Source organism: Telmatherina bonti (genome assembly GCF_933228915.1).
Source record: "Telmatherina bonti genome assembly, chromosome: 4".
Lineage (NCBI taxonomy): Eukaryota > Metazoa > Chordata > Actinopteri > Atheriniformes > Telmatherinidae > Telmatherina > Telmatherina bonti.
The window spans coordinates 18,537,320-18,561,220 of NC_136622.1; the positions used below are offsets into that span (position 1 = coordinate 18,537,320).

The 23,901-nt window shown below is 37.8% G+C and overlaps 2 protein-coding genes across 3 annotated transcripts in view; one reads left to right on the forward strand and one right to left on the reverse strand.

The window, feature by feature from the left end:
* Positions 1-9,587, reverse strand: part of tp73 (tumor protein p73) — a 24,255-nt gene extending 14,668 nt beyond the window's left edge. For both annotated transcript variants that reach the window (XM_079239909.1, XM_079239910.1), the window contains exons 1-3: positions 9,325-9,587; positions 4,249-4,341; positions 3,904-4,054 (exon numbers count right to left, since the gene is read on the reverse strand). In XM_079239909.1, the coding sequence (XP_079096035.1) occupies positions 3,904-4,054; positions 4,249-4,341; positions 9,325-9,356 (276 nt within the window). In that variant the 5' untranslated portion in view covers positions 9,357-9,587. The remainder of the gene's footprint in view (positions 1-3,903; positions 4,055-4,248; positions 4,342-9,324) is intronic.
* wrap73 (WD repeat containing, antisense to TP73) lies at positions 8,291-23,715 on the forward strand (the record flags this gene model as incomplete). The annotated part of the gene is made up of 12 exons (XM_079239911.1): positions 8,291-8,359; positions 8,479-8,631; positions 9,494-9,610; positions 16,090-16,162; positions 17,580-17,683; positions 19,297-19,383; positions 20,521-20,655; positions 20,743-20,820; positions 20,898-21,000; positions 21,112-21,237; positions 21,360-21,551; positions 23,600-23,715. The coding sequence occupies 12 exons, from the start codon at positions 8,291-8,293 to the stop codon at positions 23,713-23,715; spliced, it is 1,353 nt and encodes a 450-aa protein (XP_079096037.1).
* Positions 23,716-23,901: the final 186 nt, after the last annotated feature.

A 23,901-nucleotide genomic window follows, 5' to 3' on the forward strand; every position in this document is an offset into this window, starting at 1 on the left:
ACACTTACATAGCTACACTATGAAGTACCTGCATCCTGTCACAAGGCTTCCTATGGTTTGGTGTGAATTATAAACTTTGAACATTTACATATGTGATGAAGTTTGAGACATTCTGGAATTTTTTGGCTTTTAAAACTACAAAACATTTAGATAAAACAAGAAGCACTAGAGTTTGACTAATGCTAACATGACATATTTGTGGCTTGTGAACATGTAAATGATCAACAATTTTCGCAACAATTTTTCTTGCCCTTACCAAGTTCTTGCTTTAATGTCCAGCGATGTAACAAATAAAAAAAACAAAAGTAAAAAAATAAAAATAACAAAAGGAAAAAATATCTATAGAAGAGATTTTTTAATGTTTCATTGACCTCAGATTTATTTTTGTATTCCTTGTCCATAAAACAGTTAGGTAGGTATGGGTGGGTTGATACTGTGGAGTCGATACTTTTATATTAGATAGTCAAAATATTATATTAGATACTTTTTTGAATATTGAGAAAACACACTATATGGTAGCCTGTCAGCTGTCATGATGTCATCAGTATGCTTCTACAGTTAGTGATGATCCAGTTTTGTTTTGATATTTTACTGGTTTAAGGCAGGTTATTATTCATTATATTTAATTATATTTAGCATATTATTAATCGACTACATTTTTATTTTCAATTTAAAAAAATGTGAATAATCTAATATTAATCTTTAATTGAATTATTTTATCATTAAAAAATGTTTTTATATTTTTTTTAATACAAGCATCTATATAGTTATTATTCTTTTGAAAGCATTTTTAAAATAATTTTGCAGATTAAATGCGAAATGGATCATGGAATTGGTATTTTTTGATCCATATGTTATAGTACTTCTTGACATATCAGAGCTGGGTTTAGAACAATCTGTTTACTTTGGAGACATGCAGGGGACATTTTCCCAAAAGTGTGTCTACTGAGCAAACCTCATGCATGACAGAAGCAAAAAGTTTAGACAAAATTTAGCTTGTACTGGTCAGTATGTTGGCAAATATGTGCTGATGTTCGTCATTCTGGCATCCCTCTAATATCGCACTGTTTTCTCACTTTGAAGTCTTCTAGTAGTGGGTATTATGAAAGGGGCTTTATATGCACAAAAGAAACCCAGGTGTATGTGTAAAAAAAAAAACCTTCTCACAGACACTCACACATTGTCATACACACATGCACTTACAGGTGTGCTCAATGTTAATACCTGAATTCAATCCACAACAAGTTGAAACAGAGCTAAAACCTTCCCTGCCACTGTGCGAGAAAATGTGTGTGTGTTTGTATTTATGTGTGTGTGTTTTCCATGAACATGGGATGTCCCCTATGGGCTGTCATCCTGGTAGCTGCCACTCAAATACAAGCTTAAAGGATCAAGACATTAACAAAAGTAGAGAAGCCTTTTGCAGCTACCTTCACCTGTCAAAATGAGTGAAACATAATAGACTGACAAAAAAGGGAAGATCCCCCTTCTAATGGCCTGTTATACGGCCACTTGTTATATCAAATTCCATGTCAAAGAGCAGCATCTTTTAATACAGTTAAAAACATGAAATCCTATTTAGTCATGTGGCTCAATTGAGATAAAGAAACTTGTCGACCTAAATGAATGGCATGACAATATATTATGAGCAAGCCATCTCAAAAGGATGTCAGCTCTGGTAAACAGAGGTAAAGACAAGGTGAGGTAAAGGTAGAGTTGTGTGCAGGAAGATTGCCCCCTATTGGGAATATTTAGTTAAGTACAGGAAAAAATATACCATTTATTTTAAGGTTCTACTGTAGAATCTGTCTTTGTTTTAGAAACTTGATCTTTAAAATGTTCAGTCTTACGGCTTCTGTTTCACCATCAAATTAAAAAAATCAAATTATCAATGAAATTGTGATAACAAAAACAAATGAACAAAAAAGTCTTTAGAAAAAGTACAACTATGTCAGTTGAATTTCATTTTCAAATCAAATCAAATCAAAGTTTATTTGTAAAGCACTTTTCATACAAGAAGCAGCTTAAGGTGCTTTTCATATATTAAAACAACAAATAAAACATATAGACACATCATCATTCACACACACATACTGACACACCCCCCACTCATGTTGTGTGATAAAGCTTCTAAAATAGTCGTCTGTCTCTTTAACCGACAATAATAATAATAGTAAAAGAATAAACATAAAAGAGATAACATCTGGCTTGGCAGAATGTGAGAAAATGATATCCTGGGGATCCCCTCACACCAGGGGCCAGCCTACCCATAACCATAGGGTGCGTCACCACTGGAACGGCCACACCTCAGGGTTGGCCCTGATCCGTACTACAGCCAAATGGCTGTAATACAGGGGCTAACCTGTCAGAGGCCATCACCATGGCAACGACCAGGAAAATTGAATAGGCAAGGCCCCCAGCGAGGTGGATCCCCATGAGGAAAACACTTGAGTAACTGAACAAGACTAAGACCTACAAGGAACATGGTTGTTGATGTGTGAACTTTAAACAGCACCTTGAGTCATGAGCATAGTTTTCAAGATTAATTCTTCCAAACATTTCATTTTTGATTTATCCACCTAGTGGCTATACCCACTTACCCCTATGCAGGGTTTCAGGGGTTTAAACAAAAACCATACCCACAACTCTTTGACCACCTTGCAATCAAATGACACACAAACTTTTGCACTACTACACCAGTATAACAGAATTTTCTAACAAATAATTCATGACTTTGCCAAATTATGAAGCACTCATGTCCACTTATCACATCACATAGCCTTGCAAAGCTTTCTGTGATGCTTCTGTACCTCGGCTCTCTAAAGGTTTTGCAGGTTAAGCGACTGAAATAGTAAAGCTCTGTATGTGCAGGTGACCTTTCTGCAGAGCAGAACATGATGGTGGACGGAAGATGGCCTGCTCCTGTTGTCCTCCACATTTGGTTGCCTTTAATCTAACAACAAATGCTGGCGCCTCCTCCTTGTTTTTCTATCATAACTATTCATTAGCCCACTGAGCAGACCACACCTTGCTCATTACAGATTAAATTTGACCAATATTCTGGGTATTACTTGAGGTAATGTTCCACTATTCCTTTCCCATTATATTGGTCGGGGAATAAAAGAGTAGTTTGGTTGCTAGAACCTTCCTGTATTATATTTGTTAGACAAATATGGATTAGTTTAACATATGAGCCACTGAATATTGGTGCACCTTACCTATTATTAAAAAGCTCTTTGTCTCTGAGAATGTAGAGATGCTGTGCAACCTGTGCATTCATCTGCAAACATATATGCATGTTTGTTAATGCACACACACACACACACCCTAACCTGCAGATGTCTCTAAAGAGGAGCAGCAGGGGATCTGGGTTTAGGATTTAATGAGCCCTCACCCAACACACACACTCTTGCACACAATCCACTCCACAATCCCAACAGACCATTCAGGAGAGACACAGAGAGGGAAAAAGCTGCAGAGCAGAGGGAAACTATATAGGAGGGAATCTCCTCAGCACTGGAGGGAAAACCTTAAAGAAACAACAGAAAATGGGGAAAGTGGGGGGTGTATGTATGTATTCCTTCCTATTTTATTTATAATTTTATTTATACATGTGTGTATATTTATATGTTATATTTTATGTTTATATTTGTTGTGATCCATGTTCTTTTTTTCTGTTGCTTCCTACACTTTATTCCACACTAAACCTGCTGCAACAAGTGAATTTCTCCTCTGTGAGATCAAATAAAGTCTAAGTCATATGTGTATGTGTGTGTTCTAAAGTAACAAGAAGATCTTATCTAGAGAAGAAAAAGTCTTCAGGTAATGTAAAAAAAAGTTGCAGGTTCTCAAGAGAAGATTGAGAAAATGAGAAAAGCATGCAATGCCAGATCATGCACCTACCATGACATTGTCATTCATGTCTCTCATGTGGTAGACATCCATTGAGACCTCTGCAGAATTGTGGTGATTCCCAGGTGTGCTGGTAGAGGGCAGTGGGTGTTCACCTGGCTGGCTGTTTGGGGGGAGCTCGAAATAGGTGCTGTCTGGCTCCCTGTGACAACACAATACCAACAATGCAATCTGATCAAAGAGGGGTGAATCTTCTAGACTAATAGCAGCTTCAGTGTACCTTTGTGTCACGGAACTGAGAGCAATTTGGCTGACGACTGTGTCAATTTCTAACATTCTCAGCTGCACAATTGATCAAATCTAATACTGCATCCATCAGCAGGTGTTGACACTCACAGGGAGCTCCACAGATGCTCAAAGGTGCCTCCTTCTTCAGCAACAGTGGAGTGGGACATCTTAGATGTGTAGCCTGGCGAGGGGCAGATCACTCTGCAGGGGACACAAAGATCTTAATGTGCAAAATGTACTTTTTACATAAGTTTAAAGAATCAGACAAATTGTTCAAACAAGTAACTGGTTCGTGGTCACTTTAGATAAGAGAAAGAAGTTCGAAATACAGGCACTCATCCAGGTGTGATCGCACTCATGTCGTCCCAGCAGGCGGCAAAAGGTACCCGGGGGGCCCGAGCGTGCCCAGACCTGCCTCACTCATCGCCAACTCATTCCGAGGGGAAGGTTCTCATCCTCAAAGTCTGAACATCACATCTTTCTGCCCTCTTTCAGAATAACGCCTCGACTGATCTAAAATGAGCTCACTGCAGCAATGGCGGATTAACCAAAAATAACAGATCCGTGCTGAGCAGAGGGCCTCTAGTAAGGGGACTACTTAGCGCGTGTCTTCACAAAGCAGAACTATTAAGCTACTCCATGTGTGATATAAATTAGCTCGCAAATTTAACAGCCTTTAGAGAAAGATGAGTTGTAAAATATTTCACGCAGACAAATTGATGTAATAAAACAGACAGCAGGCCTACCGCGGAGGTTGATAAAATGATGTGCTGAGGATTCCATTTAGTTTCCAGTTTGACATGCTGATGATCACGTCCAACACAAAATCCTAGCATAATTTATCGCACCAAAGTTTGTCCTATATTCATAGCTGTGCGCCGTTCACAGCGAAGCGTCACATCTCCTTAGTAACCCCCTTTGCTGGACTGCGTAAGCAAAACTGTACCAAAGGTGCGCGGCATGGAAGACGCATACTACGACAAAATAAATAGGCGAAGTGCAGACCTTTAATGATCATACAAATTCTACGAATGTACGAAAAGAAAATGTTGAGTTTCTACTGTACTTCCTGAGGCTTCTTTAAGCGTAGCCTATCTCTAAACGACAGTGGTCTTTTCACTTTGGTCTGTACTGAATCGATTGGAGATATGACCTCCAGTAAACATCTAAAATCACGTCATGGCAACTGAACAAGGACTACTTTTTTGTGTCCTTTAAAATGTTTTTGTGGCCATTCAGTTTGTCAAAGAAATATTTCATTCAGGATCCAATACATGACATAAATCAAGCTAAAAACACACCTAAAGGGCCCGTAGCGCACGTTTGCATCCTGCTATTCTAGATTTTCTTCAGAAGCTGTTGGCTGCAGGTTCCCGCTGTTATCCACAAATCTGCCGCCGTAGAGGCAGAAGCAGGTCCCAAAGCTGAGCTTGTGTAGTTCAGAGCAAACCATCACAACAGAAACAACAGCAGAAAAGAAAGCATATTGCTTCAAAGCTCATTGGCATTTATTAGCAGACACTGACCTGAGACATTTTACGCCACCCCACCACCCCCCCTGAAATAGGCCCATTTGCTTCTATAGGAATATTAAAATCAATTCACCTTTCTTCACTGAATTCTATGAGGAAACGTCTGTTGTTATTATTATTATTATTTTTTTTATTATAAAACATGTCCTGCGGGTCCTTTGTCAGAGGTCATATCATGCTTTTAAATTTGACTTTGCTTCCGAGATATTAACCTGTCTCTATTTTGCGTCTCCACTCCCGGGATACAGCACCCATGACAACCCAACCTACACGCGCACTACCTTCCCACGGGTCATTTCATGCAAGAAATACAGTCCCATCTGAGAAGAAATTAATTTGAAAAGTTCTGTAGATCCCATTCTCATTATGCCCAAGTGAAATATCTCTTATAAAAATTGAAATTGATATTGGTTACGTAGTATCATCATAATAAAATATATACATAGTTTATGAAATAGTTGCATGATGATATTTATAATAGCAGAGGCAAAATAGAAACATCGTTGTTACTCCAATAAGTATAAATTTATAGCCTATTTTTAAATGATCACCAGCTCTTTTTTTTTTTACAATTCGTTCCTTCAAAAAACAAAAAACATAAAAGAAAAAACAACAAAAACTGACAAGAAACATAAGAACACATTAAATATACATACATACAAATATACATACATATAGGGCCACACAGAGAGACGAACAACCACCCTCACGCTCACACTCACTCCTAGGGGCAATTTAGAGTGACCAATTAACCTATCATGCATGTCTTTGGATGGTGGGAGGAAGCCGGAGTACCCGGAGAGAACCCATGCATACACGGGGAGAACATGCAAACTCCACACAGAAAGGCCACTGATCGAACCAGCGACCTTCTTGCTGTGAGGCCACAGTGCTAACCACTGCGCCACCGTGCAGCCTGGACAAAAAGATCTTCAATATAAAACATTTAAATAAAAAACGTTGCTTAGCACAACCACCGTAAGGTAAGTTGGATGTTTTCGGTCTTTATAGAAAAGTGAAAAGAAAAATCCCAAAACAAATAAGCAGAGAAGCATCTTTGTCATTTTTAAATGTTATACTTTAAATAAAAGATCATTTATATCATTTTATATAAATAGGCCTACCTGAAAGTTATTCCTATTCCAATCCAAACATCCAGGAATAACGTTGCACCGAGCACCTGTCTGTTTAATGAACATACCAAGAAAGTGACCCTCCATAAAAAATAGCCACATGAAAAAAGATAAATAAATAAATAAAAAGAAAAAGAAGAAAAAAATCGACCGAATTTTACTTTGATAACAGTGACTGGAGGTGATTGATTTTTCTGAGAAGCAATATTAACCGGAAAGAGGAACAAAACTGATTTGCATGCTCTTCAGAGAAGTGTGATCCTTGCTGAGCCAGACAGAGGAGGAGGAGAAGTTTTTTTTTTTCTTTTTTTTTTTTTTTTTGCACTGGGAGCAGAGAGGCGGTAGCGCGGTTTGTCTTCACACAGGCGGGAAATCTTTTCAGCTTACAGTTACAACATTTATAAAATGTTATTTAACACTCAAGACAGTAAGATTTTCTTTCTGTTTTCTCGCAAAAGCAAATGAGTTTGGTCATGAAACGGTCAATTAAAATAAACTGTGGGAGTGTGAGGTTATGGCAAAACTTAATAATTAATAAATAAAAATCAACTCTACAAACTTCAAAATTCGAAAATAAATAGACTGCAATGAAAATCAATATGATTTGATCTATGATTTGATCTATTTAATCTATCTGATGTATGCAAGCACGCGCATACATACGTTTTGACGCTGACACACAAAACAAGGGGAAATTTCTTCGTGAACTACGTTTCCCAGAAGGCATCACGCTACAGGTCGACGTTAATTGGACAGGACCGGTATGTCGTTTTTATCCATACAAACAAACGAGCAACAGTTGGAAATAAAGTGTGTTACTTCAAGACAATCCCATGGAAAAACAATCTGAATGACCTGTGGAACTTGATGCATCTCTTGATCAATCAACACCAGAAAGGCAACTTATGTTAGAAGTAAGTAGATACTTTGACGCTTAGCTAGCATTACCGAGTGCAGGGCTAAATGCTAGCGTCGCATAGCCGAGCCTCAAATAACAAATTACTACGATTAATGTGCGGTGGTCCTCTCTGCTTGGAAACAGGTTAAATATTTTGGGTAATAAGAAAATAAAGCATCCAAAACAGGTTAAAATGTTTTTAAACGCGGTAATATGTTTTATGTTGTTATAAGGCAGCTAGCCAAGCTAAGTTATGTTTGCTACATTTAGATATTTACTGTTGCCCACGCTATACCCTGATTTAATCAGGTTTGTATCGTTACACAGTTTCCTTGTATAATTTTTCCAGTTAGTTTGAGAAGAAAACTGTTTTTATTTATGGACTTAAAACGCTTTAAGTGAAGCGTAATTATTTATAAGACTTGTGACCCCATCTTGCGTTGGTACTTCGAAACTACACTTCAGAAAATGATGTTGAAGATGTAAACAAAGAAACAAAAAAGTAGGTAAATAACGAAAAACCTTCTGTATGTTTTAAGATACAATGAGACAACGTTTTTCCATATAAGAACAGCTCATGTTGGAAGATGAATTTCTCTGAAGTTTTCAAGCAATCCAACCAGCTTTGCAAAGTTTCTCCAGATGGAAAATATTTGGTAAGTTTTTGAGGCTTTTAGGTATTTTTCTTTGAATGAAATCCCCTTTCACCAGTTCACAGGTTTGCAGCTACATGTAGCTGGAATTATTGTTCTTTCTTTTGATCTGTGTTCATTAGGCTACCTGCGTGCAGTACCGACTGGTGGTACGGGATGTGAGCACCTTGCAAATCCTGCAGCTTTACACATGTCTGGATCAAATATCACACATGGATTGGTCCTCGGACTCTCTCTTTATTCTTTGTGCAATGTATAAGAGAGGACTGGTACAGGTAAAGGAGTGCATGGTTATGTGACATAGTATGTGCTGAAGTTTTTTAATGCTTTCTTCATAAAGTATTGGTATGACTGACTGATGATTAAGTGTTAACATAGATTTTGTATGCTTATTTAACCGCTCAGATCGAACAATCTATGCTTTTCAAGTAAAAAAAAAAACACATGGACATTATGTTTACAGTAGAAAACATGCGTGGACTAAGATAACAGAATCTAAAGAAATGAAACTTTTATTATTATTGCAAATAAATGCAATTACAGAATTTGACTCAGACCGGTTTTCTAGATAATTCACTTTCGATATTACTGATAAGTAGTTTCAGTGACTGTGTATTTTAGATTGTTACATATGTGCTACATTGAACTTATTTGTCATTGTGTTGAATTAATCATCTCACACACTGAGAGCGGCACATTAAAGATTTATTAACTACAATTGATTTACAACAAATTATCACCTGGATATGTATCACATTTCATTTAGGAGCTCTGGTCTTTGAGTTTGTTTTTCCAAACTGGGTTCCATTTATGTTATTTTAAATGGTTTGAAAATAAAGAAAATTTAAAGCATTGAATTTATTAGAAAAAAGAAAAAAAAACTTTTTTCAAAAAGAACATGTTAAGTTGAATAACTTGGAATATTAATTGTTATTTTAGTCATGCTTTTTGTAGTGCAAATACCTTACCTATCAATTGGTATCCAGTGCCAGTCTTTCATGGTTCCAGATTTTTGTGTCTCCTAATGGTTGAAAATCAAGTAAGTGAGATCATGGGATGAGTGTGACTGATGTCATCAATAATGCCTGATCACAATCCTTCTGTCACTTTCTGGCCTTTCCTTGGCTTATTCTCCAGGTGTGGTCTCTCGAACAGCCAGACTGGCACTGCAAGATTGATGAGGGCTCAATAGGACTAGTCTCCTCACGCTGGAGTCCAGACGGACGTCACATTCTTAATACCACTGAGTTCCATGTAAGTGCGAAGTTCGTTTGTGCATGCGTTCATGCACATGGAAGTGTTTTTATACATATGCTTGTCTGGTTTCAACTGTTGCTGGCCCGTAAGGAAGGGGAACCTGAAAATAGCCAGACACCAGAGCCTTTCTTGACTGCCTCTACAGACCCCACCTGTTGCATGTATTCAGCCTGATTTCATTCCACCCCTCCTGTTAGCGTCCTGTCATACATGGGTCTCAAGTACCTCTTAGGCATGGTTGCAATGTGTATGTGACCTACTGATGTTGGGTTGTTATTTTACTGGGCTGCAAGTCCTTTTAATGATGTTATCTTGCCAATAAAAAAAAATAGAACAATACTGAACTTGTTAAGTTAAAAAAAAACAAAACGATTGAAACAATCAGTTAAGCATAGCATTTTCAAAACCTTAAGATAAAGATTTGGAAAAGGAAAAGGAGTAATTACCGGTTTGGTGTGATTTCATTAGCCAGACTAAACTGCCTTAGAAGAGCCCCACTGTGCTCTGTCATTAGTAAAATGATCTAATCTAAACATGTCGCTTTTATTTTATGAATCACTGAGTGTTTTGTGCAATGATGTTAATTCTAAGTGGCTCTTTACAATCATGCAAAGGCTGAAGGACAGTTTCCTTTAAATGTTTCTGAAGTAGGAAATACCACGATGTGACCAGGGTGCATATATATATATATATATATGTATATGTGTGTGTGTGTGTGTGTATATATATATATATATATATATATATATATATATATATATATATATATAATATTTCACATAATATGACTTTGGACAATCTCATTTAATGTGATCTTGCTAGAATTTCCGCTTGAGAAATGATTGTATTTTTTAATATGTGTTTTTAAATTACATTTCATTGTGCCGCTACTTACATTGGAAAAAGATGGAAAAGTTAGAAGGTAATATTTTTTGATGGAAACTATTTAAATTATTCATTACATATCTGGACATAAACTAATATCTGCATATACTAGTGTTTGTACATATTAAAACTTTTTTTTATTTGGATTACGGTAATTAGAATTATTTACATAAAACAATACTGTGAAGAATCCTGAATCAGACTTTGGGCACAATAGATTCAAACAAAGATCAAGCCCATCCCTGATGATCTTTGTTATAAACTTTTTTTCTGTAGTTATTTTTTGTAAAATGAAATTGCATAACTGCAACTGGGCAGATTTATTCCAGGACAGTAAATAATATGTATTCAGAATTATGTAAAAAATACAGATTTGCAAGAAAATCTCTCAAAAGGTAGCACAGCTTATATGTTCTATAGGATCTTCTTAAAAAACATTTTTATAGCCTGGGGCTGCCAATATTTGTGGTTTGTGCAGCTGTTTAAAAATAACTCAGCAGAGTTGAAATGTAGTTTATGGAAGTCTACTAGACTGCACTAAACATGACTAATAAAGACATGTTTAGTTGTTTTCTGTGCCTCCTGATTCTTAATTTTTATATTCGCGCCATTGTGGATTTGTGTGTTGAAAGTTGTGAGAATGCGTAGCAGCTTCCCTCCGGCCGTGTGGAAAATGGCAGAGGCACCCCGATAGGCCACGTCTGTTAAGCAGAATCTGACTCCAGGACTCATTTGACAGATGCTGTGGTTCAGCAGCTAACTGTCTGGTCTGGAGAAGAGTGCACAGAGTGCAAAAGTCTGTGACCTGACTGCTTTTTGTCTGTTTACATCTTCTAAGAAAGACTAAAAAAGGATTGACAAATATTCCTCTTTTAAGAGAGATGGTACAGTTAAGATGTGCAAATTTAACTATCTCTTCACTGCATGACTTATAAACGTATTACTGTGATTAATGCTTGGTGAGATATATTGGTTCATAGATGATTATCTTTTTTTTAACGAGAATATTTCTCCTTCAGTTTCTCAAATGCTTCACAGAAAGATTTTCCTCTTTTTTTTTTTTTTTATTAAAGGAAAAAAATGCAGTCTGATGAATGCATACTTGAAAGAGGTGAACTGATCTTGAAATTTGTTGTGTTTTCTAGGAAGCTCATTTGTATAAAGTTTGAGGCTTCAGATTATTGTATTTTTCCAACTGGCAGAAAAGTTTTAAAATAATCCAACTTGCTCCTGCATTTTTTTTTGCTCATCATTGCAATCAATTTTCAATATGAGTGATTTTCTGGGCTGACAAAGACTTATCAAACATATTTGTACTTTAAATGGCATTTAGTCACAATGCTTTTAGCTTTTATGTTGAAAGTGCTTTTAATAAATATTTCCCCCTTTTCTCATTTAATTTTATGGTGAAGTTGATGAGGATCCTCCTGAATAGCCATTGTGTATGAATTCAGTTATAGAATAAACTTGCCCAGCCTTTTTGGGTCAGAGGAAATGCAAATGTGCACATACAATACCCAGACATTTTTAAAGAAGGCAACGGTTGTTGAGAAAAAAATAATCCCATTGTGAGTTTTTGAGGCTCAGTAATATCTAATTATGGCATAAACTTTTCTTTAAAGTGGAACTATTATGTGCATTTCAGGCCAATTTATTTTTATGTCTGAGACCAGAAGGGCTGGGATTGATCGAGTTATTGTCACAAATCGCTTTATTTACTTCAGACCGACCCTCTCCGTAGGCTGTCAGATCAGCCTGTGGGCAAAACGAGTGGATTGAGACTCTTCCGCATTAAGTCCCGCCTCCCGCCACTGCACTACATCGGGAGTGCGCACCGCACCTGCTTTCGCCGTCATTGTAACATCTCATAAACAGAAGGATTAGGCTGATATGAACTCAATAAAAAAAAACAAAATACAATGTCAACACATAGCATACAGCCCTACATGTTGGAACCTGAATCAGACCCTGAAAACAAAGTGGAAAACAGCAACCCACAGCAACGAATGCAGCAGGATGTCTCTCTTTGGTAAACTCACCAGCCATCGTTGGAAATAACTTTATCCCACGTTTTCCACCCGCCTGATGTATTTGTACATGCCCTTGTTAACCAGTAGAAGGTAACCAATCACCGAACCTTATCCTCCGGGATGTCACAAGGATTTCGAAGTAGAAAAAACTCTCTAAAACGACGCGTTTTTCGTTGCCATGGAAACCGAACGGAGAGAGTGCTGGAACTCAAACTCAAACGTGTTTAGGTGATAAAAAACAGTGCCGTTCACATGTCTGATGAGGATTCAACACTGTAACACTGTAGAAAGCTAAGAAAACTCGAAATACCATAATAGCACCCCTTTAAGTCACTGACATGCATTTTATATAGTTTAGCTTCATAGGATTAGTAACTTGGAACACAATTGTCTTCAGCTTTGGTATTTAGCTTTGAATAGCAAGTTGTCATCACTGAGTAAACATAGCTTGTTTATCCATTGCTTCCTATTCTTTGTGACAAAGTGTGCAAAACAGATGTAACAGGAAAAGGGGGAAAAAAGAAACGAAACAGGCATTTGTTGGGACATTACCAAGGAGCCCACTGAACTTACCCAAGATTTCCTTAAGGAATTGCCAGTTGGGTGTTTATTTCGGGTTTAAATTTCAGCCTCACTCATAAACAGCCTGCTATATTAACTTGTTTAGGGACAGCTGCCTGAGATGTGGATCATGCCTCTGTGTAAGTGTTTGTCTGTCTATGTGCCAGTAAATCTGTATTGCTGGCTCTGTGTGTCTGGTTGCCCTTGTTTTTTTAGTTTTTAAACTCAGAACTACTATGGTTGGTTGGTACACAATAATTTATCACTTGGCAACTATGATTGTGGCAGCGGGAGAATTGTATATTGGCCTGCAGTGTTAACAGAAGACTACAAGTTAGCGCTGGTAGTCCAGCCTGCTGGAAATGTTCTGAAGCAACGTTCCTGAAAGGCCTTATCAGAATATGTTTTTTTTCAGCGACTGTATTTTTGCAGAAGCTACATAAAAGTAGCTGTAAATGACAGGAAGGCGCCATATCACAGATTTAATAGAAAGTCACATTGCTCTAACTGAGCCTATGTATAGTGAGACTTTATACAAGTCATCTCTTATTTGAATTCCAATCATTTATCCGAGGACCTTGCAAAATGCCACTGGCACATCCACGTTAATCCTTCTTTACCAACTGAGGGGTGACAAACCGAGGGTGGAAAAACTTCAGCCAAGGACATTGCTGTTGTTGACTTCTTTAATGGTTTTTACATTGTGGGGATCAGATTAGCAGTTGCATTCTTGGCTGGTGCAGCTGAAGATTTGCTAACGTGGTGCATTGTTGGCAGTAGTGCTACTGTAAGCTGTAAACGTGGGCAGCTGATGCACTGTGACATGGGACAATAGCTCACCCACACCCTCTGTGAGCTGTGAGCGGCTCCAGTTCCTTGGTAGAATCATGAGACTGTAACAGGAGAAATGGGCTATATTGGTTTGAGATAGCTCCCTATGTGACATGCCAGCGGTCTAATCCTCTGCTGACAGATAGGCCTATATGGCATCAAGTGCACTTGCCCATTCTCTTGCGTTTGGATAGGTGTGTAATAAAAATGGATGATGGATAGGTTTTAGTCCAAGTTTCTGTCAGTAACTTCAGTCTACAACTTATTATAGTGTATCATATTGCTTACAAGTTGCCCGGTCAGGAATGTTACCTATTTGTGTTCTGGCTATGAATATGTGCTAATCAATATGAAGTAGTGGATCCAAATTGCTACTGATTGTTCTGTTAGGCACAGTGTTATAATCGTCTTGTGCATGCCTTCACTGTCTAATTAGAAAACCCTTGAGCCTATTTACATAAACTTAAAAACCTAACCTAAAAAAAACCTTACACTGATTAATAAAACTTTTGGGTAATCTTTGGAAACGTGTCATTTTGCAATAGTCTTTATTTAAAAAGTAATCCAAGGACAAAAAACATAACCATCTGTTTTATAAAGGTAGGTAGGTAGATATGACGTGCATATTTTAGGGCATACCACTCAAGTCTGCATTCCTGAACTGCCACTCTTTAGTGAGGTTACTTAGTCCTAACTGTAACTTTACCAACTCTGGATCTTATCACATACCAATCCATATGTCCCACCTATTTTCCTCATGCTGCTTTCCCTTCAGCTAGTTTAGAGTTACAGTTCTTAAGAGTCTTGAAGCCTCTGCATCCCCTGTGTGGTGGGTTCAAAGTATCTAGGAAGCATAAGTGTATTTGTGTTTTAGTCATGTTGTCACTGGTTGTCATGGCACCTTGCCGGAGGGGAAGTCCAGAAAGTGTGCAGTGAGGTGTTATTACAGAGCTTACGCAGCTGGGTGTCCTGACCCAACAGAAGGGTCAACGCTTTGGCCCAGTTAGGTGACAGACTTGTTCCAGTTCAAATGTCTGTCTGCATACTTTGATGAAAGCTTACTCACTGAAGAAGTTATAGCCCTGCATATTCAAAAAAATAAATAAAAGGACATCATTAAATGCAGTTTAGTATATATATATATATATATATATATATATATATATATATATATATATATATATATATGTAGGTAGGTAGGTTGGTTTTTTTTTTTTTAACTTTTCATTTTCTGATAGAATTGCTTCACCATGTGTTGATCTCTATCTCTGAACCTAGCCTGTTTTGGAGTGAAGTTGCCAGGACAACATACCCCATAAGAAGCAACTTGCTTCATACTGTGGAAATTCAGAGCTGAACCTGAAGTGAACTCAACAACTGGCTGATCTTGCTTCATTGTATAGCATAGCCCTCAGGAGTTATACCATGTGGCTTTTGTTTGTTCTGAGCTTTTGAGGCTTTATACACACGCACACACACACTAATTTAACTTTTTTTTTGTTTTGTTTTAACCTGTAACACTTGTTTATAACAAATCTAACTTTATTCTTTTAAATGATTCCTAATAACTAAGAATTCAGCACCTGACAAAACATGACCTCATTAATAAGTTGATGAACAAAAAAAAACAAGAACTTTAAAATAATAATTTAGAGACTTCTAATACACCTTGTTATAGCTGATTGTGTCTTTGATCAGGGATCAGCTTCAAAAGTCCTCATCAGACTTCTTGTAAGTCATCAGATGGAAGATGTGGGAGTCTCATATTCCCTCTTGGGTATTACCCTCTTTAAACATATAAAGCATTCTGTCTGCAGCCTTTTAAAAGGAAGACCAAACTAACTTGGACTTTGCTCTGGATTTCAGTATTAGATGGAAACACCTTGAAATGTTGATGAACACTTTAGATGTTTTTTGTTTGTTTGTTTCTGCTCTTCTTAAGCGCTTTCTGTTAACAACATCTATCCTATCCCAGGCAGTCAATTAACGGCACTGCTTATAACTTGGTTTTAAACATCAATGCTAAGTTAGTTTTTATGAAGAATAAGGTCTCTCGTGACTGCAAGGGGGTGAGTGTATTTATATAGTTTCTATTGTCGAAAATTCTTTTATTAAATAACTGAATAATTGCCTATTTTGTCCTCTTTCTTTCCTCTGTCGCTGGTACAGCTGAGAGTTACTGTATGGTCTCTGTGCACCAAAGCTGTGTCTTACATCAAGCATCCTAAAGCATGTCAGAAGGGTGAGTATGAGAATAATATTGCGTGTACACAGAAAGAGCTATCAGAGTACCTGAGGACATGGCCATCTGAGTGCCTTGGCATGTGCCATTAATCACACGCTGTTCTTTACCTTGTGGCATAACCCAGGATACATGGCCAAACTATGGTCGTCTGCTGACAGCTGTGCCCCTCTTCAGTAAATGGGGCATGCTCTTCATAACAGGCCTGTCAGCAACTAGTGGAAATATGATTGTCACTGACTCTCCCCATTTTCCACATGCAATACTATGCTCCTCTGTGACCCATGTTTCTTCAGAGCTGTCATATAAATAATACAACCATGATAGTTACATGCCACAGACTTTATTGTGCCAAAAAATAAAATAATTACATTGGATTGAACGCACAAAACACAATGAGACTATGCACTTACTCCTCAGTACAGAATCATCTATACAAAAATGTATTGATGAAAGATGCATAGCCTTTTTTTCTTTTTTCAGTTTATCTTTCCTCAGTTTAAAATGTACTTTTGAAAATGTATTCAATGGGACACTAGCAAAAAGAACACAATAAGTTCCTGCATTACTTACCAAATCATTTAAGATCTTTACTATGACTATAAACTGTTGCATCAGTAACAACCACTTAACATAATTAACTTTTCACTTCAGTGTGGCTGTTTTATTGACATTCGCGTTGGCTTTGCCTTCCGGCACATTTTGAACCATAAGAAAGAGCCATAATAATTTTATGACCAGCTGTGACAGCCACCCTGTATTGTTTTCACCTTGCTGTATTCCATGGATTCCACCGAGGGTAAATGTGTCTTATTACGCTTGTGACTGCTGTTACTGGTTGTTGTTACAAAAGATAATGCATACTATTTTGGAGAAAAAAAAACAACAATAAAAAAAACAAAATAAAACGCTCAATAGATGTCTGTAAATGATGACTCTCGATTCCACTAAAACAAACATCATGTACAGAGCAAATGGGACTGGCAGGACGTCAGACATGGGAGCAGGGTAGGCAGTGTGGCTATTTTCAAAATTAAGATCCCTGCACAGTTCTGAACGTTGCATGACTACTTATTACCTAGTAACACCCTGGACAGGTTGTCAGTCCATTGCAGCGTCAACACAGAGACAAAAAGGCACTCACACTCACTTCCAGGGAGAATGTATAGTGAACACTTAACCATGTCTTTAGACTCAGACAGGAAGCCTGAGGACACAGTGCAAAGCCACACATAGACAGGGAGAACATGCAAACTCCACGGTTTAAGCCTTTCCTCAGCCAAAGCTCAAAACCAATCCCCTTCTTGCTGTGTGGCTGCAAGGCTGACCACGTTACTGTGCAGCTCACATCTGTCTTTGCATAAAGACAGTTTTGAAATATAAGATTGGCGACTCTGACTCTCACTGTCACACACAGGTATTGATTTCAGCAGAGATGGATGTTATATGGCCTTGGCAGAACGTCGTGACTGCAAAGACTATGTTAGCATTTTTGTGTGTGATGACTGGCATTTATTAAGGGTAAGTAGGTGATTGATTTTTAAAAAAAAAAAAAAAAAATCTTGTCTTTTTATATTAAGTTTGCTTTTCTACAAATTTCTCAACATTTAAAAATGATAGAAAAATTACATTGAATTGAAATTTGATTCATATTAACAAAAACACACACAACGATCATTTTGACTACCTTATTACTATGGAGTTTAATGCAGTTTAATTTATAAAAATGGCTCCTCTTCCCTATGAATATGGAGTCTGGTAGAATAATGCCCTCTTGACAGGAAGATGTCAACCTGTGGTCTAAAAGGTTCCCATGTTTTGCGCTACAGATCAGATCAGTTTGTTTGTTTTTTTCGTCTCAGGAACATGGAGCTGAGGCCTTAACTTTAAACCTTGTGCCATGTTCTTTTGACTTTTCCCTACAAATAAAAAAAGATAAAAAATTAAGAAAGATGTCTTTTTTTTTTTGCCAAGCTAGATTGCCGCCAGCAGGCAGTTAATTGCAGTAGAGAGAGATGATCTCACTGCTTATTTTTTGCAACATTTACTATGTGACATGTAGCACAAAAATGCCTAGATCCAGTGAGTATCAGCACAACTTCTCAGCAATCACTAACACAGGTGAACAGTGTTCACTTTCCCAGAGAGCCATCGTGTCGGAGAAAACTGACACTGACATTTGTATGATCAGAGCGAGAGATCTTAAATCTTTGTCAGTTGATGTGTGAGGAGGGATTTAATGGTTCCAGGCCAACTCAGGAAGTGTGTGACAAATACCCTTTAAAATTATGAACTCATAGGATATCTGGTATTTGGGACATTGTTAATTTTTTGGCAGAGGTAGCTGAAAATTTAACTTTTTCATTTTAATCAAACTGTTTTACTACAAAATGTCGATGTCAAGTATCGTCATTTACAGTACATAAGTATCCAGATGCAGCTGTAGACAAAGTATTTTTTTGTATTTTGTACTTTTCATTAAACACTCCAACCACAAGAGGAGGACAGATTGCTGTTTTTATTTACTCTATTTGTGTCTCAATGTTCAGCCCAAAGAGAAATTGCATATTTTGTGCATAACCCTATATTAAGACTGTAAATACTTATTCTTGTTTCAACGCAAACTGATTAAATGTGCAATTCACTGGGACAGTTTTGACAAGGTCTGTGATTACTCTGGAAAGAGACAACACTCCTGTCAGTGAGCATGAGGATTTTTGTCACTATGAATTCTTTTATGTATCAGTTAGAACCAGATGGGAAAACCTGTGCCTCCTTTGAACATTTCAGCCTTGTTTGCACAGTGATAGTCAAAAGAAATATAACTTTGTAGAAGGATATTTACCATTATTGATATTGACCGCATAGTATAACAACCAGGCTGTCAGATTCCTGACATTAATAATTTGAAACTGTCTACCTGTTAATCTAGATTTAATACTAAGGCATTCATAAGCATGTTGAGACTGATACAATTCTTTTGATTTAAAAAAAAAAAAAAAACTATGATAGTATCGTTAGCGATTTATATATTTGTTACATTTCTGCTTTCTGATTGTCCTAGTTTTTATGTGTTTTTTTCTTTCAGTAAATATGTATTATTTAATTGCATTTGTTATTTTTGTCATTCACAGCATTTTGAGACTGAGACACAAGACGTTGCAGGATTGGAGTGGTCTCCCAACGGCTGCGTGCTGGCAGTGTGGGATAGCTGTCTAGAGGTTGGCTGGTTCCTTTGCACACTTAATAGTTTTAACAATGGAGGACAGAATAACTGTATTGCAACTTAAGATGAATTAGGACACTGCTTCTTGGATCATCATGTAAATTGTGGACTTAAGCTGCTTTTAACACAAAGTCATAAAATGCTTAGGAAATGTGCAGAAGACTAGGCCAGGATTTTTCTCTGCAGTTACTGTTCAGAGTAGCATGTCAAAGCAGCAGATCGTGTACTGGACATACGGAAAGTTGGCAAAGGTAGATGTAGACGGCAAGATGTAAAGGTTTGTGGTGGATTTTTAAATTTTTTTTATTTTAATAATATTGAATGACTCATGAAGTTTTGTGCTAATATTGTGGACTTAGATTAATGTGTAATTAGCAGACTTGTGCAGAGTTTGTTGTCAAGGTTTGCACAAGTCTGCTAATTAAACCTTAGAGGACTGTGACCCTCAAGGACTAGAGATGCCCACCCCTGTTAGACATGAGTTGTGATGGGTTTATTATTTCATCTGCCTCTCTTCTAACCATGATGCCTCTATCAGACCACATGACCTTCTCACATTGCTCCAGAGTTCAATCTTTCTAGCCTAGCAAATTTAAGCCTTTTTTTCCCCAATTAGCTTCACTGATTAGTGGTTTTCTTATGGCTGAACAGCTGTTCAGTCCCAATTGCTTTAGTTAGGGGTTATGCAGTGTACATACTCAGAAAGATAAGACAGGGCTTTGCTTGCTGATTGTCTAGATTTCTACAAGAAGTCCTAAACCAACATTTGGATCCATGACAACAGCTTTCTGCAATAGGTCAGGAAAATGACTGTGCTGCTTGGTCTGTGGCTGTACAAGTGAGAAACTGACCTTAAATTGATACACAGTCTAAGACTCGCACATTTAGATAACCACATTGTGAGTAAACTTGAGAATCCTGTTTGGCATTTGCAACATTTTTGACAGGATGACATACATTATATTGCTTCATTTATACATTTGGAATGCTGGATAGATTGGAGACCTCCTAAATAAACTAAATAGACCAGTTGAGAGTTAATATTGCTTGAGTAGCAGTTATTATAAATAAGTAGATGGTACCGTAGTTGGATGTATACATATATATTTACATGTATATATTCTCTCTTCAGTACAAGGTGTTGCTATACTCTTTGGATGGCCGCTTGTTGTCAACCTACAGTGCCTATGAGTGGGCACTGGGGGTCAAGTCTGTGTCCTGGAGCCCCAGCAGCCAGTTCCTGGCCATCGGCAGCTATGACGAAAAAGTATGCGCAGTTTCTTAAAACATTCATGCAATATATCTATGAAATGTCATACAAAAAGAATCAGGTAATCTCACACCTTCCTGTTAGGTACGCATCCTCAACCACATCACATGGAAGAAAATAACACAGTTGGAGCACCCTGCAACCATTGACAACACAAAAGCTGTGCGTATTGCTCAGACTTTATGAATCTTGCATTGTGATGAGACTATTACAAGTTTGATTGCTACTGGTTTTTCTAGACTATTTATAAAGAAGTTGAGAGAAGACCAACTGTAACAAGTGAGGAGATGTCTGTACACAACATCACGCTGGGCACAAGCCTCTTCAACGTTCAGAGCAAATGTATGTCAGCCATATGCATTTTGAAAGCAGTTTTTAATTTAAGTCTCTAAGATCAAGTAACCTTTTTTCTACCCCCCCCCACAAACACCGAATCATTAATTCCTTATCCAGATGAGATCTGTCCACTGCCCTTTCAAATTCCTGTGGTCAAACCAGATCCTGACCGAGCCAACCCCAAGATTGGTGTTTCTGTCCTGGCATTCAGCTCAGACAGTCGCTTTCTCGCTACCAAGAATGGTAAGACTCCTTGTGGCTTTTTTTGTTCGCCTTTAACCTGATTCCAGGGAGCTTGTATGAATTTTGTGAAATATTCAACAGCTCTGTTGGCTAAAAGTGGTTGTGAATGTTCATTAACACAGACAACATGGCCACTGCTGTCTGGGTGTGGGAGCTACAGAAAATGAGTTTGGAGGCTGTGCTGGAGCAGACATCAGCTGTACGTTGCTTCCAGTGGGACCCCTGGCGCCCCCGACTAGCTCTATGCACTGGCAACAGCAAACTTTATCTCTGGTCCCCAGGCGGCTGTGTTTCTGTTCAAGTCCCCGCTGAAGGTACCTTGTCTGAAGACTGAGGATTTGAAATTTCAGAGTAGACTATGCAGGTCCAGTAAATTGTTTTTGTAATTTCATACTGAGTTGTCAACAGATCAAACGCCTTCCAGTTTTTTGTGCATGATAGATACTAGTCTTAACATATGTGGTGTCACGAACCAGTAGTTTATACAGGTACATCTAAAAAAAATGACAATATTATGAAAAAGTTTAATATTTTTGTCACTCATTTCAGAATGTAAAACCTATATATTTCATAGATTCATTACACATAGTGAAAAATTACAAACATTCATTCTTTGAAATTTTGATAATTGTGGCTTATAGATGATGAAAACCCAAAATCCAGTGTCTGAAAATTAGAATATTGTGAAAAACTTAAATCTTAGAAAGTCATGGTGTCACACCCTAATCAACTAATTAACACAAAACACATACAAAGGTATCCTGAGCCTTTAAATGGTCTCTCAGTCTGGGTCTGCTGACTTGACAGATGGCCAGAAGACGATCATTAGCACCCGCTACAAGGAGGCAAAGCCATATAAGGTCATTGGTAAATTAGAGTCATGCAAAGCTGGTTGTTCACAAGAGCTGTATCCAAGCATATTCATTGGAAAGAAAAGATGCACCAGCAAAACGCATAACTGCAACTTTGAGAGGTTGCTTGACAAGAGGTTGTTTCGCAACATCCATTCAAGAATTTGAGAAGCTTCACAAGGAGTGGAGTGTAGCATCAAGAGCCGCTACGCACAGACGAATCCTAGACATGGGCTACAAATGTTGTATTCCTCATGTCAAGCCACCTCTGAAGCAGAGACAACAACAGAAGTATCTCATCTGGGCTAAGGAGAAAAAGGACTGGACTGTTTCTCAGATGAAAGCCAGTTCTGCATTTCATTTGGAAATCACAGTCCCAGAGTCTGGAGGAAGAGTGGAGAGGCACGGAATCCATGTTGCTTGAAGTCCAGTGTGAAGTTTCCAGTCAGTGATGATTTGGGGAGCCATGTCATCTGCTAGCGTTGGTCCACTGTGTTTTCTGAAGTGCACAGTCAACACAGCCATCAACCAGGACATCTTAGAGCACTTCATGCTTCCTTCTGCTGACAAGCTTTATGGAGATGCCGATTTTTTTTTATTTTAAAAAAAAAAATTTTCTTCCCCCCAGTAGGACGTGGCGCCTGCCTACACTGCCAAAGGTACCAAAAGCTGCTGTAAGGACCATGGTGTTACTGTGCTTGATTGGTCAGCAAACTCACCTGATCTGAACCCCATAGAGAATCTGTGGGATATTGTCAAGGGGAAGATGTGAGACACCAGACACGACTATCTAGATGACCTGAAGGCTGCTATCAAATCAAACTGGACTTCCATTACATCTGAGCAGTGCCACACGCTGATCACTTTCATACAACGCTGCATTGATACTGTATTTCATACAAAAAGAGACCCAACCGAGTGTTGAGTTCATGGAAATGAACATACTTTTTAGAAACCTGACATTTCTGTTTAAAATTTCCTTTTTTCCATTAATCTTATGTAATATTCTAATTTTCTGAGACAATGCATTTTGGGTTTTCACTATCTATATGCCACAATCATCAACATTTTAAGAAAAAAATGTTTGAAATGTTTCACTCTGTGTGTAATGAATCTATATAATATATGGGTTTCACATTCTGAAATGAGTGATGAAAAATATTGAACTTGTTCATAATATTCTAATTTTCTGAAATGTGCCTGTACTCTGCTTTTACTTTGCATGTTGTATCTTAAGTGCTCCTAAGCATGCAAGAATCCAAATGGTCGAAGTCCACTGGTTGTATTTGCAGTGTGCATATGTGAAATACCACCTTATTTAGATGCCATTCTGTCATGCATGGACAGAATCTGGTTGTTTTATATGCATGTAGAGCCGATACTAATAAAAAGACTGAGTTCACATTCCACACAGCTACCCACACTAGTATAAGTTGTTTCTTAGGATGCACCTTGACTGTTGTCCCTCTAACATGATTGTCATCACAGTTACTCCTTTTCTTTCCTGTCAGGTGGTTTTCAAGTCATCTCCTTAACCTGGCACTGCAGTGGAGACTCTCTGATCCTGCTTGGAAAGGAGCAGCTTTGTTTGTGCTACATGGACACTGACCAAGAAGAAAAGAAGTAAAAAAAAATTTAAAAAGACGCACTTATCTCCAGAATGACCAGGTCATTTTCCAGGTGCATTAAAACTGCTCACATTTATGCTGAAATGAAGACCAAAGGAACACTCCAGAAAATCCCTTATGCTGAATTGTAGGTGCTGACAAAGCTTTTGAGGTCCCAGTGCGGATTACTGGGATTTTTTTTTTCT